The sequence below is a fragment of the Pristiophorus japonicus genome, chromosome 15, assembly GCF_044704955.1.
Source record: "Pristiophorus japonicus isolate sPriJap1 chromosome 15, sPriJap1.hap1, whole genome shotgun sequence".
NCBI lineage: Eukaryota > Metazoa > Chordata > Chondrichthyes > Pristiophoridae > Pristiophorus > Pristiophorus japonicus.
In genome coordinates this window covers 55,623,710-55,642,715 of record NC_091991.1, presented here as the reverse complement: position 1 = coordinate 55,642,715, position 19,006 = coordinate 55,623,710, and the positions used below count along the sequence as shown (strand labels likewise).

Sequence of the window (19,006 nt, the reverse complement as noted above, 5' to 3'; positions counted from 1 at the left end):
ATAGGAACTGATCCAGAGTCGATAGATTGTTGGAAAATGTTCACCAACGCATCCACTATTTCTGGGGCCACTTTCTTAAGTACTCTGGGATGCAGACTATCAGGCCCCGGGGATTTATCAGCCTTCAATCCCATCAATTTCCCTAACACAATTTCCCGCCTAATAAGGATATCCCTCAGTTCCTCCTTCTCACTAGACCCTCTGTCCCTTCATATATTCGGAAGGTTATTCGTGTCTTCCTTCGTGAAGACCGAACCGAAGTATTTGTTGAATTGGTCTGCCATTTCTTTGTTCCCCATTATAAATTCACCTGAATCCGACTGCAAGGGTACCTACATTTGTCTTTACTAATCTTTTTCTCTTCACATATTTATAGAAGCTTTTGCAGTCAGTTTTTATGTTCCCTGCAAGCTTCCTCTCGTATTCCTATTTTCCCTCTCTTAATTAAACCCTTAGTCCTCCTCTGTTGAATTCTAAATTTCTCCCAGTCCTAAGGTTTTTTATTTTTTCTAGCTAATTTATATGCCTCTTCCTTGGTTTTAACACTATCCTTAATTTTTCTTGTTAGCCACGGTTGAGCCACCTTCCCCGTTTTTTTTTTACTCCAGACAGGGATGTACAATTGCTGAAGTTCATCCATGTGATCTTTAAATGTTTGCCATTGCTTATCCACCGTCAACCCTTTAAGTATCCTCTGCCAGTCTATTCTAGTCAATTCACCCCTCAAACCGTCGAAGTTACCTTTCCTTTAGTTCAGGACCCTAGTTTCCGAATTAACTGTGTCACTCTCCATCTTAATAAAGAATTCTATCATATTATGGTCATTCTTCCCCAAGGGGCCTCGCACAACAAGATTGCTAATTAGTCCCTTCTCATTACACATCACCCAGTCTCGGATGGCCAGCTCTCTAGTTCGTTCCTCGACACATTGGTCGAGAAAACCATCCCTAATACACTCCAGGAAATCCTCCTCCACCGCATTACAACCAGTTTGGTTAGCCCAATCAATATGTAGATTAAAGTCGCCCATGATAACTGCTGTACCTTTATTGCACGCATCCCTTATTTCTTGTTTGATGCTGTCCCCAACCTCACTACTACTGTTTGGTGGTCTGTACACAACTCTCACTCGCGTTTTCTGCCCTTTGGTATTCCGCAGCTCCACCCATACCGATTCCACATCATCCAGGCTAATGTCCCTCCTTACTATTGCATTAATTTCCTCTTTACCCAGCAACGCCACCCCGCCTCCTTTTTCTCTCTGCCTATCCTTCCTAAATGTTGAATACCCCTGGATGTTGAGTTCCCAGCCTTGGTCCCCTGGAGCCATGTCTCCGTGATGCCAATTACATCATATCCGTTAACTGCTGTCTGCGCAGTTAATTCGTCCACCTTATTCCGAATACTCCTCACATTGAGGCACAGAGCCTTCAGGCTTGTTTTTTTAACACACATTGCCCCTTTAGAATTTTGCTGTAATGTGGCCCTTTTTGTTTTTTGCCTTGGGTTTCTCTGCCCTTCACTTTTACTATTCTCCTTTCTATCTTTTGCTTCTGCCTCCATTTTTGTAAGGAGACTCGAGGTGCTCGGGGCCCTCTCTGATGCACTTCCTCCACTTAGGGCGGTCTTGGGCCAGGGACTTCCAGGTGTCCGTGGGGATGTTGCACTTTATCAGGGAGGCTTTGAGGGTGTCCTTGTAGCGTTTCTGCTGCCCACCGTTGGCTCGTTTGCCATGAAGGAGCTCCGAGTAGAGCACTTGCTTTGGGAGTCTCGTGTCTGGCATGTGGACTATGTGGCCTGCCCAGCGGAGCTGATCGAGTGTGGTCAGTGCTTCAATGCTGGGGATGTTAGCCTGAATGAGGAAGCTGATGTTGGTGCGCCTGTCCTCCCAGGGGATTTGTAGGATCTTGCGGAGACATCATTGGTGATATTTCTCCAGCAACTTGGTGTCTACTGTACATGGTCCATGTCTTTCAGCCATACAGGAGGGCAGGTATTACCAAAGCCCTGTAGACCATGAGCTTGGTGGCAATTTTGAGAACCCGGTCTTCAAACACTCTTTTCCTCAGGCGGCCGAAAGCTGCATTGGCGCACTGGAGGCGGTGTTGGATCTCGTTATCAATGCCTGCTGTTGTTGATGAGAGGTTCCCGAGATATGGGAATTGGTCCACGTTGTCCAGGGCCGTGCCGTGGATCTTGATGAATGGGGCACAGTGCTGTGTGGTGAAGGAAACCGGGCGTCACTGGCACAACGTGTACCACGATCGCGCGGCTGTATCGCGTGACATTGAGGTTAATGACTCGGTGTTTGTTCTTAATTATGGTCATGGTCCCAAATGGGTTGCTGGCACTGTTTTAGCCAAGGAGGGGAATAGAGTGTTGTTGTCAAACTTTTGAATGGACAAATGTGCAGAAAGCATTTGGATCAGACCAAACTGCGGTTCACTGACAACCAAGAACATTTTGAAGAGGATATTACCTTCATTGATCCAGCAATCGACCTCGCTGTCAACCACGAGGATGAGCCCACCATGCTCGACAGTCCGATCAGACCAGCCGTGCTGCAGTGCAACAAGGATCTGACCAACTCACCCATGCCAGGATTTCAACTCAGGTGATCAACCCGGGAATGTAGAGCCCCAGATCGCCTCAACTTGTAAATAACTTGTATCTAAGACTTTGGAGGGAAGTGATGTTATGTATGTAAACTTTACTAGTGTGTAAGACTTGCCACCAGGGGACGCACCTTTTGGAGACCCAAGGGTCACCTGTACACCCCGGGCAAGCAGGTATAAAAGGCAGTCTACCATGCTGCTTCCTCACTCTGGAGTTACATTAAAGAGACCAAGGTCACAACAGTTTGAGCTTACAGTATACAGTCTTGTGGAGTTATTCTGAACATAACAAAAACAGAGACGTGAGAGAAGGAAATAAACCCTCTTCTCTGAGGGACTGTAAACACTGATCTCAATTCTGTGGATCTGACAAGTTACTAGGGGATTCCACTTTGTTACTGAAAATGTCTGGTGGTTACAGAGCTCAAGAGAGGAGCCCTACATTTTGTGTTTTTATAAAAAGCACTTTGAGTAATTTGACCAGTAATTGTTATTACCTTTCCCTTTAATTCAGTAGTTTTATAAATAGTATTGCAATATAATGGAAAGCAAACATTTTATTTCTTCTAGCTTATACTCTGGCAGCGTGGTGGAAGTGATTGTAAAGCCAACAGAAGTATAATTTATTCAGTATGTGAGCATGTGTCAGTTGTATAACTGGCACTAATATTGCTATCACTGTAACATGGCTAAATGTAGAAGTGTATTTTTGAAATAATCTTTTCCGCATTTCTGGGTTTCTCATTTGCAATGATTCCATCTCTTTCCAGGATTCCCCATCATGCTTGCTACTTTTCTTTTCTTCTTTTGATTAGAGTGCTTTCTTCATACATTAATATTAGTACTGTCTTCTTCCTTTTTTAAAATATTGCTTAAGTGATGGGGTTGTGGAATGGTATGCTGCTAGAACACCTCAGTCCTTCGCTACGTGATATCTGTACATCAGTTTGGAAATTATTATGATCCTTATTTTGTTCAGCAAGATTGGGGAATCCCTGCAAAGTAGCTTTGGGGTGAGGGGAATCCCTGTTCCTGTCGTCCTCATCTGCCTTCGGGGAAGTTTTATTTGTTTAAAAAATTATTTGTCCTGCAGTAGTTGGTACAATGTTTAAAGGGAATCCTCCATCACTCAGAACTTTTATTTCTGTATTTCTTCCATATTTACATGCTCAGTTAATAGAAGGTATGGCTGGGCACATACCTAGCTAGGTACATACTTGGGTGTTGTAGGGAGCGACCCTCTTCCTCGATTTCAACTCAGAATCCATACGTGGAAGAATCTGGTGCACCACTCCATGCCTCATCTTTTCAATGTTTGTCCACAGTGAAGAAAAATAAAGTTTTTTTTCCTATCTCTGTTCATAACTTGTTCTCAACCTTTAAAAATGCAGCTTTTTAACTGGCCTTTTGGATGTACCCAAAAGCAGCATTAGGTGATTTGCGTTCTAATTCAGCTTGACTCTGCGAAAAGAGTTGACGAGATTTTACTTAATGACTTTCCATCACAATGGCTGAAATCAGGAAAGTGTACTATGAGGAAACCTCTGAAAAAGACGTTGGGGCTGAAAATCTGCAGCCCGTCCCTTGTAGAAAATGCGTGTTCTACGAAAGATTTTTAATATTACATAAATCTCCTGTGGCATTTTTGAGGTGAGTCGAAGGATATTTGTTTTAGGGAATTTTCTGGAATGGCGCTTTTATTCCTGAACGCCATAAATTAGACCGTTATGTGCCCTGAATCTCCAATGATGAATTTATGCCAACATTTATTGGAGAGCTCACTAGCAAAAACTACTGAAGATAATGACGATTCAGAAGTGCACAGCCAATGGCCATTGACCAATGTTTTCTGTCAATTCAAATTTCGATTGCTTGAACAGTATCACATTATTCATCCACTTTTTAATTCTGGTTTATAAAAGTGTGTATTTGACTTGGGAGTTTTATTTTGACAATTTGTGAAAAATCCGTTCGTCAGGTTATTTATTTTGTTTTCTAAAGTTATTCCTTAGTGAAATGTGCGTGTGGCCGCAGATATCTGAACCTATTGAAGGCTTCTAAATTGAAAATCATTTCAAATGTTAGTGGCCATTTTAAATTTGTGTTTTGCAGGGGAAATATATTTAAAATACATTGCCAGTTTTATAGGAAGTAATTTATTTCCTAATTAATTTATCACACATCCCTGCCTGTGCCAGCTCTTTGAAAGAGCTGTTCAATTCAGAGCAGCAGCAGCAGTAGCTGCACGGTCGCTAATAGTCATCTTAGCTCTTTAAATAGGCCAATTTTGCATTTAATTCCTTGACAAAATATTTACTGAATAACTATTCAATTGATGTAGAATTAAATGTATTTATCAATATGAATTCCAAAAGACACACTTATTTGGATCAATACTCCATGTTAAAATTAGCAATTGACACTGTTGATGGACCCGAGATCATGGAATTGATCCAAACATTAAATTGCTTTCAAAAATTCAGTTCCATTTAAAAGGAAACTTTCCAGCTAGCTAGTATATTTGAAAGATAATTATTTTTTATTGGCTAAATGTATCGACAAAGCTCAATAAAAAGACATACCCTATATTTGTTTTAGGGAAATCAATCTTGGAGCATTAAATCATGCTGCAACCAGGTCACCACCGCCATCTGGCTCAGTCAAAACAGTGTTAACCCCCCGCCCCCCCCACCCCAAATTGGACATCACCATTAATTTTGTTGGAGCTATGATAATGGAATTCTCAGAGGGGGAAGTTGCCACCTTCTTTAAGGTCCGTTGTAAGGCCTTTCTGCGCGGGGGCAGGTGGTGGGGCCGACCTAGTGCCCCGGAGCTGGGGGCGACGGGAACAGATTTCCGCCGTGTTCCGTGTTTATGCCTGCCCGGCGGCAGACCAGAGTGGTCAGTGCCCCATCAGCTTCGCACAGCAGGAAGCTGCCATTGGCTGGGCGGTGTGGCTGCCCTTAAAGGGAAGGGCACACTGTTGCGGTCGCCATTTTGTTTTACTTGTCTGCCGACACTTGAGTCGGCTTGACAATGGCAGCCGCTGGTTGGGTGCCGGGCTGCTGGCCCGGCTGAACCCCTTCTGGGTGGCCCAGTGGGCTCCACATAGGCCTCGCAGCATCCCTCCCCTTTAAGTGAAGGGGAGGGATGTCTTAACGCGGTATGTCTGTGCGGTGGTGATGGACACCGCCCCGCTCCCGACCGGAACCTGCCTCAAACAGTGGCACAAAGTGCTGGGAGGCGGTGTCAGTTAGAGCCGAATTTTCCGGCTCATAATTTAAAAAACCTTTTTAAAAACTCAAACATTTTTTCTCATTTAATTTCAATTAATTTTAATTTTGTGAGGTATTTTTTATTCTTTAATTGGTGTTAGTGTGTTAGTTTTTTTTTCTCAATTAATAGCAATGAGAACTCGTAAATACAGAGTTCCCATTGCTATTAATTGAGAATACTGTACCTGATTGGTTGAGCACTCACACATGACTGCATCTTCTGCGTGGGAACCTGGAGGACGGGAGCGCGCTTCGCAGCGCGGGAAGAGAAGGTCACCCCACCGGAATCTCATGCTCCTCCGGGACCACCGGGTACTTTCGGAAAAATTCTCCGGTCGGAGGCAATTGGCCACGAGATCCTGAAATTCCGGTCGATGAGTCAATAAATGAATTAAATAATACTGAAGCTAATGATTAATCAAAAATTATTGAAAACAATGAATAAAATAAATAAAGGCAAAATACTGTGGATGCGGGAAATCTGAACTAAAACAGAAAATTCTGGAAATACTCAGCAGGTCAGGTAGCATCTGTGGAGAAAGAAAGAGTTAACATTTCAGGTTGATGACCTTTTGTCAGAACTGGAAAATGTTAGATGTAATAGGTTTTAAACAAGCACAGGCAGAGAAACGGGGAGGGGAGGAAAGAACAAAAAGAAAATGAGTGGTTCCGATTGTTGAACTCGATAGCAACTGCTCTCATTTTTACAAACAGCAGGTACTGGTAATGCTGGTCATTTAATTACACCTGCCTTCCACCCTATCATAGACCTTCCCTTTTGTTCTTTCCTCCCTCTCCCCTGTTTATATATAATAAAATAATTAATGATGGAAGCATGGATAAAATAGATATTGAGGCCAGGAATAAAACAAATAATATCATTCACCAGGAATTAAATGAACAATATTGCGTCATGAATTAAATGAGAATGGAGTGATGTGACACTCTGGAAATCCCAGTGCTTCCCAAAGGTGGCAGCCGTATGAGCCTCCATGGCAGCTGTGAGAGCTGTCAGGAGAGGCTCCATGACCGTGGGTGCCACTGTTTTGTTGATGGAGCTTGCTCTGCTTGAAGCCTTTGCACAAGTTGGAGCTGGACTCCTCCATGCTCTGTAATATTGTGTGCGAGATCACTGGCAGGCTTCCCAGTGCACCTAGCATTCCTGTGTATACCTATCAGCTTTTTTTGATCGTCTTGGCCCTCAAAGCTGGCACCTGTGGCATCCTAACCCCCTCCCCAAGCTCTTGCACACTTGTGCCTGGTGATTCACCATGTGAAGACACATCCTCTGGCCTAACCTCTAAAGTACACGTGGTGCCAGTATGTGAGCTGATGCTTGCGAGGGTCAGATTGAGTGATGCTGGATCTTTAAGAAGGCTGGCCGCTTCTTCCTCAAGTGGCAGAGGTATCTCCACAACTCCAGCACCTGAAATGAAAAAGAGGGACAGGGTTAGCTTTTGTGTGTGAAGGTAAAGCAGAGCGAGAGAAATGGCTGGTGAAAGCATCTGCAGTTTGTCATGCAGAATGTGTACAGTAAGATAGATGTAAGAAGGGAAGAAGAGGACAAGGTGTGAAGAAACTTTGCACGACATCTCCTCCAATATTGCCAGTCATCACGGCCATGACTCTGCCCCTGCCTGTGATAAACAGCATGCTTTCTTTGAGAGGGGAAGAAGGTGTGCAGGTGGACTTGACCTCTTCCACTGGCCGCCTTCTGACCGGAGTTGTGTGTGATCTTAGATGTGTATTAGTGAGAGTCTTGTGCAGTCTGAAGCAAATGTGCCTGTCATGGTCAAAATGTTGGAATGCAGTATGCGAGGTGTGTAGAAGTGAGGGTTGTAATACAGGTTGAACCTCTCTGGTCCAGAAACATCCATGGTTCGACATTAGTTTGTGGACTGCCGCTTTGCGTGGGTGGCGAAATACATGTAAAAACGAAATACATGAGGCAAGCTAAGCTGCAAGATTGGTTCAAGAAGATATCCCAGGAGAGCAGTGAGCAACACTCTACAGGTACCGCTAAGCCTAGGCTAAGCATATGCTTATGTAGGGTGCATCGATACAGTCATATACTGACCTCCCGTGGTTCGGAAAATTCTCCGGTTCGTCACCGGTCAGGTCCCGAGGGTGCTGGACCAGAGAGGTTCAACCTGTAGTGTCGAGTGTGTGAGTATGAGGCGAAGCAGGTGTAGTGAAGTATGGTGCAGTGATTGTAGAAAGGTGAAGGGAAGCAGGGGAGGGGAGTATTTTGTGTAGTAATGGTGGAGGTGTAAGTCTACTGTATTCTTACCTTGACAACTCTGGTGAGGTCATTGAACTACTTTTGGCATTCTAGTCATGTATTGGGAGCTAAGCAAATGGCTTTGATATCCTCTGCAGTGTCTTCCCATTGGTGCTGCAGTTGCTGACTTACATTGGCTCTCGGTTAAGCAACGTCTCAATCTTAAGATTCTTGTCCTGGTGTTCAAATCGCTCCATGGCCTAACCCCTCTTTTCTCTATAACCTGCAGACCTACAACCCTGGTATTTTGTGCATCCCTGATTTTAATCGTTCCACCATTGGCGGCCGTGCCTTCAATTGCCAAGGCTCTAAGCTCTGGAATTCCCTCCTTAAACCCCTCCGCCTCTCTTTTCTCCTTTAAGACGCTCTTTAAAACCTACCTCTTTGACCAAGCTTTTGGTCATCTGTCCTAATAGCTTATGTGGCTCGGTATCATATTTTATTTGATAGCGCTCCTGTGAAGCGCCTTGGGATGTTTTACTATGTTAAAGGCACTATATAAATGCAAGTTGTTGATGTGTCCCCTGGGGAAGCAGTATCTTCTTCCTTCTGTCCACCACCTGGTCTCCAAAGCAGCATCTGAAAACCTGGGGCAGGATATGCAGGTCTAGCAGCTATTTCTCAGTTCAGAAGTATCTTCTTTCTTCTGCAGTCAGAGTGCACCTCCCCTTTAAGAGCTGCTGGCTACCTTCAAGTGGCATCAGAGACACCTGATTTCTGGTCACCCCACCCCAAAAACGCATGCAGCCAATGAATAGCACAGGTAGCGCTGGCTGTATGCCTGACTCATTATAATGAGGTTCCTGCACAAATTTAACATGTTGCCTGGGACCATGTGAATAGACACGTACAGTGCCGCCTCGCCCTGATAACTCGTTTTTAGTGCAATCATCATTTCTAGGCCATTGTCCTTTTAACTGAATCCTGCAAGTTACCAGATATTACCTGCAATTGCTTTGTAACATTTCATTTAAATTCCCAGTGACAAAATCCAAAGCCTTGGCAGTAGTTTTTGAACCTCCAAGGTGTGGCAGTACAACATCTAATCAAAGGAGCAGAGACAGGAAAGGAAAAGATAACACAATTGATTTGTTCCCATTAGTAAACACACAGCTTCTAACAGGCAACCTCAGGGTTGCATTGTCCTAACTCATTTACCCTACTGAAAGAAGTTGTGGAAAGGTTTAAAAAAAAACTATATATATCAATCTGACATTAGCAGGAAAAAATCTTGCTATTGATTTAAAGATTGTGAGAATATTTCATTTTCTTCTGTAGATTTCCTGATTAATTTATCAAGGCACCTTTCCTCTTCTTAAGGTTTAATACATTGCTAATTTTGAGTCCTGTTAATCAATGAAACTGAGTAAAGCTCTAAGTATTGCCTCCTTGTACAGGTACCCTAAAGCTGATGGATGGGTCAGATAAACTCCTATGGTCTGTTCAAGTGGATCATCAGCTCTTTGCCTTGGAAAAGTTAGATGTAACGGTGAGTGTTACCATGGTAGTCACTGAAGATTCTGCATAACCCTGCTTCCAAACTACTTTCTTTTATCATCTAACTATCACAAAGTGCCAAGCTATTTCCTGTTTAGTTCTTCAGATCCTATTCATATAAATTGAGTTTGTCTTTAAGAATGAAAACACCTCTATAAACCTTAAAAATTGAGGACTAGAAATTCAGTGGCATCAAACGGATGCCTAAGCCTCCAATATAGTGGGCAGAAAGAATACATTCATCATGAGCCTGAAGTACGCCGTCAGGCATATTGGTATAGGCATAAAATAAGTATCCAAGCCTACACCTAAAACAGGTGTTGTTATATAATAAACATCTGTAAGACAAAGATCCTCTCCCAACCTGACCCCACCACACAGCACTGCCCCCGGATTATCAAAATCCACAACGATGCCTTGGACAACGTGGACCATTTTCCATATCTCGGGAGCCTACTGTCAGCAAGAGCAGATGTTGACGATGAGGTCCAACACTGCCTTCAGTGCACCAGCACAACCTTCGGTCGCCTGAGGAAGAGAGCGTTTGAAGACCAGGACCTCAACTCCAGCACCAAGCTCATGGTCTACAGGGCAGCAGTGATACCCTCCTATATGGCTGAGATGTGGACCATATACAGCAGACACCTCAAAACACTGGCGAAGTACCACCAGCGCTGCCTCCGCAAGATCCTGCAAATCCATTAGCAGGACAGACGCACCAACGTCAATGTTCTCGCTCAGGCCAACATCCCCAGCATCAAAGCATTGACCACGCTCGATCAGCTCCGTTGGGCGGGCTGCATCATCTGCATGCCCAACATGAGACGCCTAAAGCAAGCGCTGTACGCAAAACTTCGACACGGCAAGAGGAAACGCTTCAAGGACATTCTCAAAGCCTCCTTGATAAAGTGCAACATCCCCACCGACTCCTGGGAATCCCTGGTCCACGACCGTCCAAAGTGGAGGAAGAGCATGTGGGAGGGCGCTGAGCACCTCCAGTCCCATCACCGAGAACAAGCAGAAACCAAGCGTAGTCAGCACAAGGAGTGTGTGTCAACCCAGGCTTCCCCACCCACCCTTTCCCTCAACCACTGTCTGCCCCAACTGTGACAGAGACTGTAGGTCCCACATTGGACTCAGTCACCTGAGAACTCACTTTTTGTGTGGAAGCAAGTCATCCTCGACTCCGAGGGACTGCCTATGATATGATGATTGGTTTGCCCTGAGCACCATCAGGAACACCAATATTAGGTGCACCCCGAGCCTGTCCATTCAGGCCCTGCTCCACCTGCATGCATATTTTTGGTCCCAAACTAATTTTTCCTCCTGAATCTCATCGGTAGGACCCCAATTTAAAAGAAAATCATATCTTTACAGAGAATTGGTGTTAAAGGAGGAGGATTATGTGTTTAGGGACTAGTGTTTAACTACAAATTACTTCTCTCATCTATTATTTCATGTAGGAGATATTTGATTTTTCTACATTTTTTCCTAAGGTGACTCTTGGAGCAGGGAGCAACTTTGATAGCATAGGTTACAAGCACATGAAAGAACAGCTTTATTTCCAGCTTTTCTCCACAAATCAACCATTACTGAACATAGTGCTGTGAACGGGTGCAGCATTTTGCAAACCAACTTCACAATTTAAGGAAGTAACATTCCAAATGGACACTGGGAAGCCTTATTATGTTGTGTACCAATAAGTCTTCAAAGCACTGATTATTGCAAGAGATAGATAGATAAGGAATCACTAAAAGCAAAGATGAAGTAAGTATAAGAGAATGATGAGGGATTGGAGAGTGAAGCACCCAGGGTGTCATGTTTGTAACCTTCACATAACTGTAACCAATATGTAACAACACTGTACATTGTATACAACTGTGAAATACACACCTTGACCACAGGGGGTGAACTTGTGGGAGACACTCCTCACCTGGTCAGCCAGGTACTTAAAGGGAGGTTCCACGCAGGCTTGAGACTCCTTGGTCCTGGGAATAAAGATGCAGGTCATGTAGTGACACTCGGTTGATGGTGGTCTTGTAGTCGCCACAAATCCTGACCGAGCCATCCGCTTTGAGGACAGGGACGATGGAGCTTGCCCAGTCACTGAATTCAACAGGCAATATTATGCCCTCCCTTCGCAGCCTGTCCAACTCTCACTCAGTTTTCTCACGCATCACATACGGCACGGCTCTGGCTTTGTGGTGCATTGGTCTGGCGTCCGGGGTGATGCGTATCCATTACTTTGGTGCCCTTGAAGGTCCCGACCCCAAGTTGAAATAGTGATTCGAATTTTTGTAGGACCTGTGAGCAAGAACTTCGCTCCACAGATGAAATGGCGTGCACATCCCCCCCCCCACCATTTCCTGTTCATCTCGGCTAGCCAGCTCCTCCCCAAAAGCACGGGACCATTCCCCAGGACAATCCAGAGTGGCAGCCGGTTCTTTGATCCATTATGTGTGACCACCAAATTTGCACTGCCGAGCACTGGGATGATCTCTTTGGTGTACGTTCGTAATTGCGCCTCAATGCATTCTAGTTTGGGTCTGCTAGCTTTGAGTGACCATAGTCTTTCGAATTGTTGGGACACTCATAAGTGACTGGCTCGCTCCTGTGTCCAGCTCCATGCGTACCGGGATGCCATTTAATAGAACTTTCATCATCATAGGCGGCGTTTTAGTGTATGAGCTGTGGATGTCTGCCACGTGAACCCGCTGGACTTCAGCGTCCATGGCTGTGCCCCAAGCATCCAACTGCCTTTCAGACTCTTCATCTGGTTCCTCTGCCTCGTAAACTAGCCTCGCAATGGGTTTTCTGCACATTCTGGCCAAATGTCCCTTGAAATTGCAGCTTCTGCAGATAAAATGTTGAACCCTGCAGGTTTTCGCATTGTGTCTGCCCCCGCACCTCCAGCATGAGCTGAGATTGTTGTGGACAAAGGGACTGTTACCAGGCATTCCTCTCTCATTGTCTCTTTGATTACTCCTGATCACTCTTTTTTGCTGTGTGTCAATGGTCCCATCCCAGGACGCATTGTCCCTTGTGATGGTGTGAATTGCCGATCCTCCTTCCATTGGCTCTGTTGCTGTCCCACCCTGGAATCTGTTGCTGCCTGGGCGGTGTCAAATTGCCCTTGCCTGCCTGCCTGGGCGGTGTCGAATTGCCCTTGCCTGCCTCTGGGGTTCTGTATCGCTTTTACATTAACTCCCTGGTTCATCGCCATGTTGAAACTAGGGCTGCTCCCGTAAATTATCTTGGTCTCCTCTTCCACTGCCATGAAGGTCTGAGTTAACAAAGCTGCCCTCTCCAAAGTCAAGTCCTTGGTCTCAATAAGCTTCCTGAAAATCCCGCATGACCAATGCCCTCAATGAAGAAATCCTTTAACATCTCCCCCCTGCAGGCATCTGTGAACTTAGAGGCTAGCCAACCGCCGAAGGTCCGCAACGAAGTCCGGTACGCTTTGTCCCTCCCTGCGTCTGTGTGAATAGAATCGGTGTCGGGCCATGTGTACGCTGCTCGCCGGTTTGAGGTGCTCACCGATCAGTTTACTGAGCTCCTCAAAAGTTTTGTCCGTCGGCTCCTCAGGTGCGAGCAGGTCGGTCTTCAGCGCGTACGTCTTCGGCCCACAGCTGGTCAGTAGGTGCGCCCTTTGCTTGTCGGCTGCTGCCTCTCCCAGCCAGTCCTTCGTGACAAAGCTCTGCTGGAGCCTCTCAACGAAATCGTCCTAGTCCTCACCAACACAGTACCTTTCATCTGTGCTACCGGTGGCCATTATCGTGAGTCGTTGATTCCCATTTCCCGTCGCCAAATGTGGTGTCTCTGCACTGTACTTTAAAGTCACACGAGGCATATACTGCAGACAAGGTCACATGACCTGCACCTTTAGTCCCAGGACCAAGCAGTCTCAAGCCTGCGTGGAACCTCCCTTTAAGTACCTGGCTGACCAGGTGAGGAGTGTCATAAACAGATGTGTAAATAAGGGCCTTTTAAAGTCAATTTTTATTGCTAATTTGTTTTTAGTGTCATAAAATACAGGACAATCAATGGGGGAAAAAATTTAACTCCAAAAAACCTTGGTAAATTTGGAGAAACTCGGCAAAAAAGAGTTTTTTAAATTTAGAACTTCGCTGAAATCCAAAAATATTATGGTTGAGAAAGCTAACTTTTTCGCCACAGACATTGAGATCTTTGCGAGCAGCTTTCTTCGAGGTCACCATGGTTGCCTTCACTTCGCTGCTGACCGCAAATTCCGGGTTAATACTCTTCACAGAGAGAATAATTTTTTTAAAGTAACCTTCTTATCCAAACTCTCTTAAGTTAGACTATTACAAGGGAGAGCTGTTGGACAGGCTTAGTCTATTAATGGAGGTATTGGTGAGGTGCCATTTAAGATTAAATCCTGCTTGAGATTAATCTTTCCAGACAAAATGTGAGTCTGCTGGCAGGTTACACCGACATCAGTATTGTCAGTTTCTTGAAACACAACTTGGAGGTGGGTGTGATGTTTTAAACCAACATTGATTTTGCATCCAATAATTATCTGAAACTAATAATGTACTAGAGGTCATGTTTGAATGATTTCAGGCCAAATCTTACCCCTGACAGGTAATGGCCTCGAAATCCCAGTCGGCTGCTTACCGTGGGCGATCGAGTGAAAAAGTTTTAAAAAGATGCACACTTTTACCTTATCCTGCTGCGCCCACTAGAGATCCCGGTCCTGAGGCCTCCACTCACTGCGCATCGGAGCGCATGCACATCTGGACATCCGTAAGCTGGAGCTGGAGTCACATGGCTCTGGGCAGCCAATCCAGATACAGTATTTTCTCATTCATAATAATGGAAACTCCGTAAGTTGGAGTTCCCATTATTATGATTGAGAAACAGCCCCCAAACACCCAAAACACTGATTGAAAAAAATATACCACATACTTAACATTAATTTAAATTAAAGTTATTTATGTCATAAAAAATATATATTTTCCTGATTTTTAAAAAAAAGTTTTTAAAATTATGGTTTAAAATAAACTTACCTTAGTGGGCAGGGTTTTTAAACAATAAAATGTGTTTTTAAAATGTTATTTTATTATGTTTTTGTGTGTTTTAAAATTCTTACGCCTGTAAAAGTAGGCTATGTGCCTGCTTTTATCAGGCGCAAGAGTTTTCAGGACATTTGCTGGGCAAGATATGGGTAAATACCGCAATCTTGCCTATGCGAATGTCCTGGCTCCTGAGCTATGGAGGATTTGTCCAGCTGGAGCTTGACAGATTGGAAAAGCCACATTGTGCACTGAAAACTGGCTTTTGCGATGTCTTCCCGGGTCCGTACACTCAGTACGAATCCAGGGAGGCTGGGACTTCCAGGCCAATATTTCTGTGGCACAACAGACTGATGCTATAGAAAGTAGGCATGCATGGCTGTTTTATGGTGTGTGTGTATTGAGACGAGCATAATTGTCATCTATGCTTTCTTCAGCGTGATGGACGAGAGGAAGTAGTAGCCTGTGCTTGGGATGGTCAAACCTACATCATTGACCAAAATAGGTCTGTTGTCCGATTTCAGTTCGACGAGAATGTCAGTGCGTTTTGTGCTGGTAAGTGTCAGTGTTACGTAACTATTAATTCTTAGATAGACTTCTGCAGTAACTGTTACACTGAGTACTGTTTAACTCCAAGATGTATGACCTTGGCTCTGCTTTATTAAGGCCCATAGTGACTAGTATACAAAATGGCTGGCCTTTTATACTTGGGCTGTACATGCGTGCAGCCCAATGACCTCCAACAGTGACGCCATCTAGTGGCTAGTGATCCCAAAAGTACATACATGACAATACCGCCCTCTGATATTAACACAGCCTTTAATAAATTTAAACGGTCCGGTGTTTTACGCTCCCGGGTTGACCGTTTCAGTTCAACTCCAATCTTGAGTGAGTGTTCAGAGTCTGTTGTGACTGGTGGCTGGGTGGCTGACCTGGTGGCAGTGGCAATGGCCATGTCATGGATGAAAGTCCGTTTTCATTGAACATGTCAGTGATTGAAAGTCCCGATTCACTGATGACCACTGAGTCCTCTGATGACTGGGAGTAGGTTGGTTGGTCGGTCGTCGATTGTCTCTTCCTCCGACTGTTCCAGTTCATCTGTGTGCCGCAGCTTTGTCTGATCCATATGTTTCCTGCATGTTTGCCCATTTTTGAGCTTGACAATAAATACTCTGTTGCCCTCCTTGGCCATGACATTACCAGCGATCCACTTGGGACCCTGACCATAAATTCAGAACACATACAGGATCATTTACAGAAATATCGCGTGACACAGCTGCACGATTGTGATACCCTTGCTGACTTTGTCTTCTATATTCAACATGATTATTCAAGTCAGGATGTACAAGAGATAGCTTGGTCTTAAGACCTCTCCATCATTAGTTCAGCAGGCGAGATCCCGGTAAGCATGTGTGGTCTTGTCCTGTAACTAAACAGTATGCATGACAGGCGGGTCTGCAGTGACCCTGGGTTACTTGCTTCATATTCTGCTTTATGATTTGGACAGCATGTTCTGCTTGCCCATTGGATGCAGGTTTGAACGGTGCTGATCTTACATGTTTGATACCATTGAGTTTCATTAACTTTTGAAACTCCTGACTGGTGAAGCACGATCCATTGTCGCTAACAACGATGTCAGGCAGACCATGTGTCGCGAACATGACACTGAGATTCTCAATGGTAGCTGTGGATGTGCTGGATGACATGATTATACACTCTATCCACTTCGAATATGCATCCATCACAACTAAAAACATCTTTCCCAGGAAGGGACCTGCAAAGTCTATGTGGATCCTGGACCATGATTTGGACGGCCACGACCACAGACTCAGCGGCAATTCTGCTGGTGCTTTGAGCTGCATGCAAGTGTTGCACCGATACACACATGATTCCAGCTCAGTCAATTCCCGGTCACCATACATGAGACCTGGCAATGCCAGGATGTATGCTATGTAGCTCACGTACAAATTTCTCTCTCCCTTTCTTGGGCATAACAACACGATTGCCTCACAGTATACAATCTGACTGAATAGACAGTTCGTCTTTGTGACGAATGTAAAGTTTGGTCTCCTCGCACATTTGCTTGGGTATGGCAGACCAATCACCTTTGAGGATGCAACTCTACACCACTGATAAAATCGGGTCCTGGCTGGTCCAGGTCTGGTCTTGTTGAGCCGTGACAGGGGTTCCTTCACTCTCAAAAGCATCCATAACTAACAATAGGTTTGTCAGTTGTGGCGTTTCCACTTCCGGTGTGGGCAACGGCAGACGGCTCAAAGCATTGGCACAATTCTCGGTGCCAGGTCTATGGTGAATGACATAATCATAAGCGGATAATGTCAGTGCCCACCTCTGGATACGGGATGAAGCATTGGTATTGACACCTTTGTTTTCAGAGAACAGTGAAATGAGCGACTTGTGATCTGTCTCCAGTTTAAACCGAAGACCAAACAGATACTGATGCATCTTTTTAACCCCATACACACAGGCTAGTGCTTCTTTCTTTACCATGCTGTAGGCTCTTTCCGCTTTAGACAAACTTTTTGAAGCATACGTGACTGGTTGAAGTTTACCCGACTCATTAACTTGTTGGTGTATACAACCAATTCCATATGGCCAATACTAAACGTTTTCATGGGTCATAATGTACCAGCAGCTTGTTAAAGCAAAGCAGATTAATGGCTTTCTCAAAAGCTCTGTCTTGAGACACACCTCACACTCAGTTGTCACCTTTTCTTAGCAGCATGTGCAGTGGTTCTAATAAGGTGCTCAATTTAGGTAGGAAGTTACTGAAGTAGTTGAGTAGATCCAGGAACAAACGTAGCTCCGTCACATTCTGCGGCTTGGGTGCATTCTTGATGGTCTTGGTTTTCGCGTCCGTGGACCTGATGCCATCAGCAGCAATTTTCCTCCCCAGGAGTTCAACCTCTGGTGCCATGAAGATGCACTTCGAGCATTTCAGTCTGAGTCCCGCTTTGTCCAAACGATGTAGAACCTCTTTCAGGTTGTTCAGATGTTCCTCTGAGTCACAACCTATGATCAGAATGTCATCTTGGAACACGATGGTTCTGGGAACGGACTTCAGTAGACTCTCCATGTTCCTCTGAAATATTGCTGCAGCCGAGCGAATTCCAAAAGGGCACCTGTGATAAATAAACAGTCCTTTAAGCGTGTTAATGCATGTAAGTCTCTTCGACGTCTCGACCAGCTCCTGTGTCATGTAGGCTGATGTCAAGTCCAGTTTGGTGAACGACTTTCCCCCCCGGCTAGCGTTGCAAACAAGTCATCAGCCTTCGGTAAAGGGTACTGATCCTGTTTCGAAACCCTGTTGATCGTAGCCTTGTAGTCTCCACAGATTCTGACTGTGTCATCACTTTTCAGCACAGGAACAATGGGGCTGGCCCATTCATTAAATCCCTTCACGTTAGAGTCTGTCCAGTTCAATTTCGACCTTCTCCCTCATCATATACGGAACTACCCGAGCTTTATGATGGACGGGTCTTGCATCCGAGTCCACGTGGATCTGCACCTTGCACGTGAAGTTGCTGATGCCTAGTTCGAACAGCGAGGGGAAGTTGCTCAGTACTTGGGCACATGTATCTTTCTCTGACGACAACGCCTTGATGTAGTTCCAATCGCATCTGATTTTTTTCAAGCCAGTTCCTGCCGAACAGTGTTGGGCCATTTGTAACTCGTGAACCACACCGTCATACACTTTAATTGTGGCACTACCAATCACCGTTATGAGTTCTTTGGTGTCCGTGCGCAACTTGGCATTGACTGGACTCGGCCTCTGCCTCACAGCCTTGGTATCCCACAACTTGGCGAATGCCCACTGGCTCATTATCGATTGACTCGCCCCCGTGTCCAGTTCCATCGATACCAGCACCCCATTAAATTTCACGTTGCTCTTAGGAACGAGTACAGTCCATACACTTCCTCCTCAGGTATCTCGGATTGCGTATCCGGATCCGTGCTAGTCTGACCATCATTCTCCACGTGGTGTGTCGAAGCACTCTTACTCATCTGCGGACACTTGCGCTGGAGATGCCCCACTCTCAGACAACCTTTGCAACTATATTGCTTAAATTGGCACTGCTGGTGCCGGTGATTTCCCCCAGAATGCCAACACGGAGAAATCGGATACATTGGGCAGCCAGAGGTTTCGTGTACGCAGTTGGGTAGGCCCTGCCATGTGCCGCTCTGCCAAACGCGGAATCAATCATATTTACAATACTTAGAGTTTCGATTTTTCACTGATATCTGCTTTAGACTTCTATCCGTTGTCTTGCATAACTGAGC

At 45.0% G+C, this 19,006-nt stretch overlaps 1 protein-coding gene across 6 annotated transcripts in view; it reads left to right on the top strand.

Annotated features, from left to right (window-relative positions):
• The window catches only part of itfg2 (integrin alpha FG-GAP repeat containing 2), a 355,330-nt gene that overhangs the window by 144,084 nt on the left and 192,240 nt on the right, over positions 1 to 19,006 (top strand). For 5 of the 6 annotated variants that reach the window (XM_070900459.1, XM_070900460.1, XM_070900462.1 and 2 more), the window contains 2 exons: positions 9,569 to 9,660; positions 15,142 to 15,259. The exons of the other annotated variant lie outside the window; for it this stretch is intronic. In XM_070900459.1, the coding sequence (XP_070756560.1) occupies positions 9,569 to 9,660; positions 15,142 to 15,259 (210 nt within the window). The remainder of the gene's footprint in view (positions 1 to 9,568; positions 9,661 to 15,141; positions 15,260 to 19,006) is intronic. 6 annotated transcript variants of the gene reach the window in all.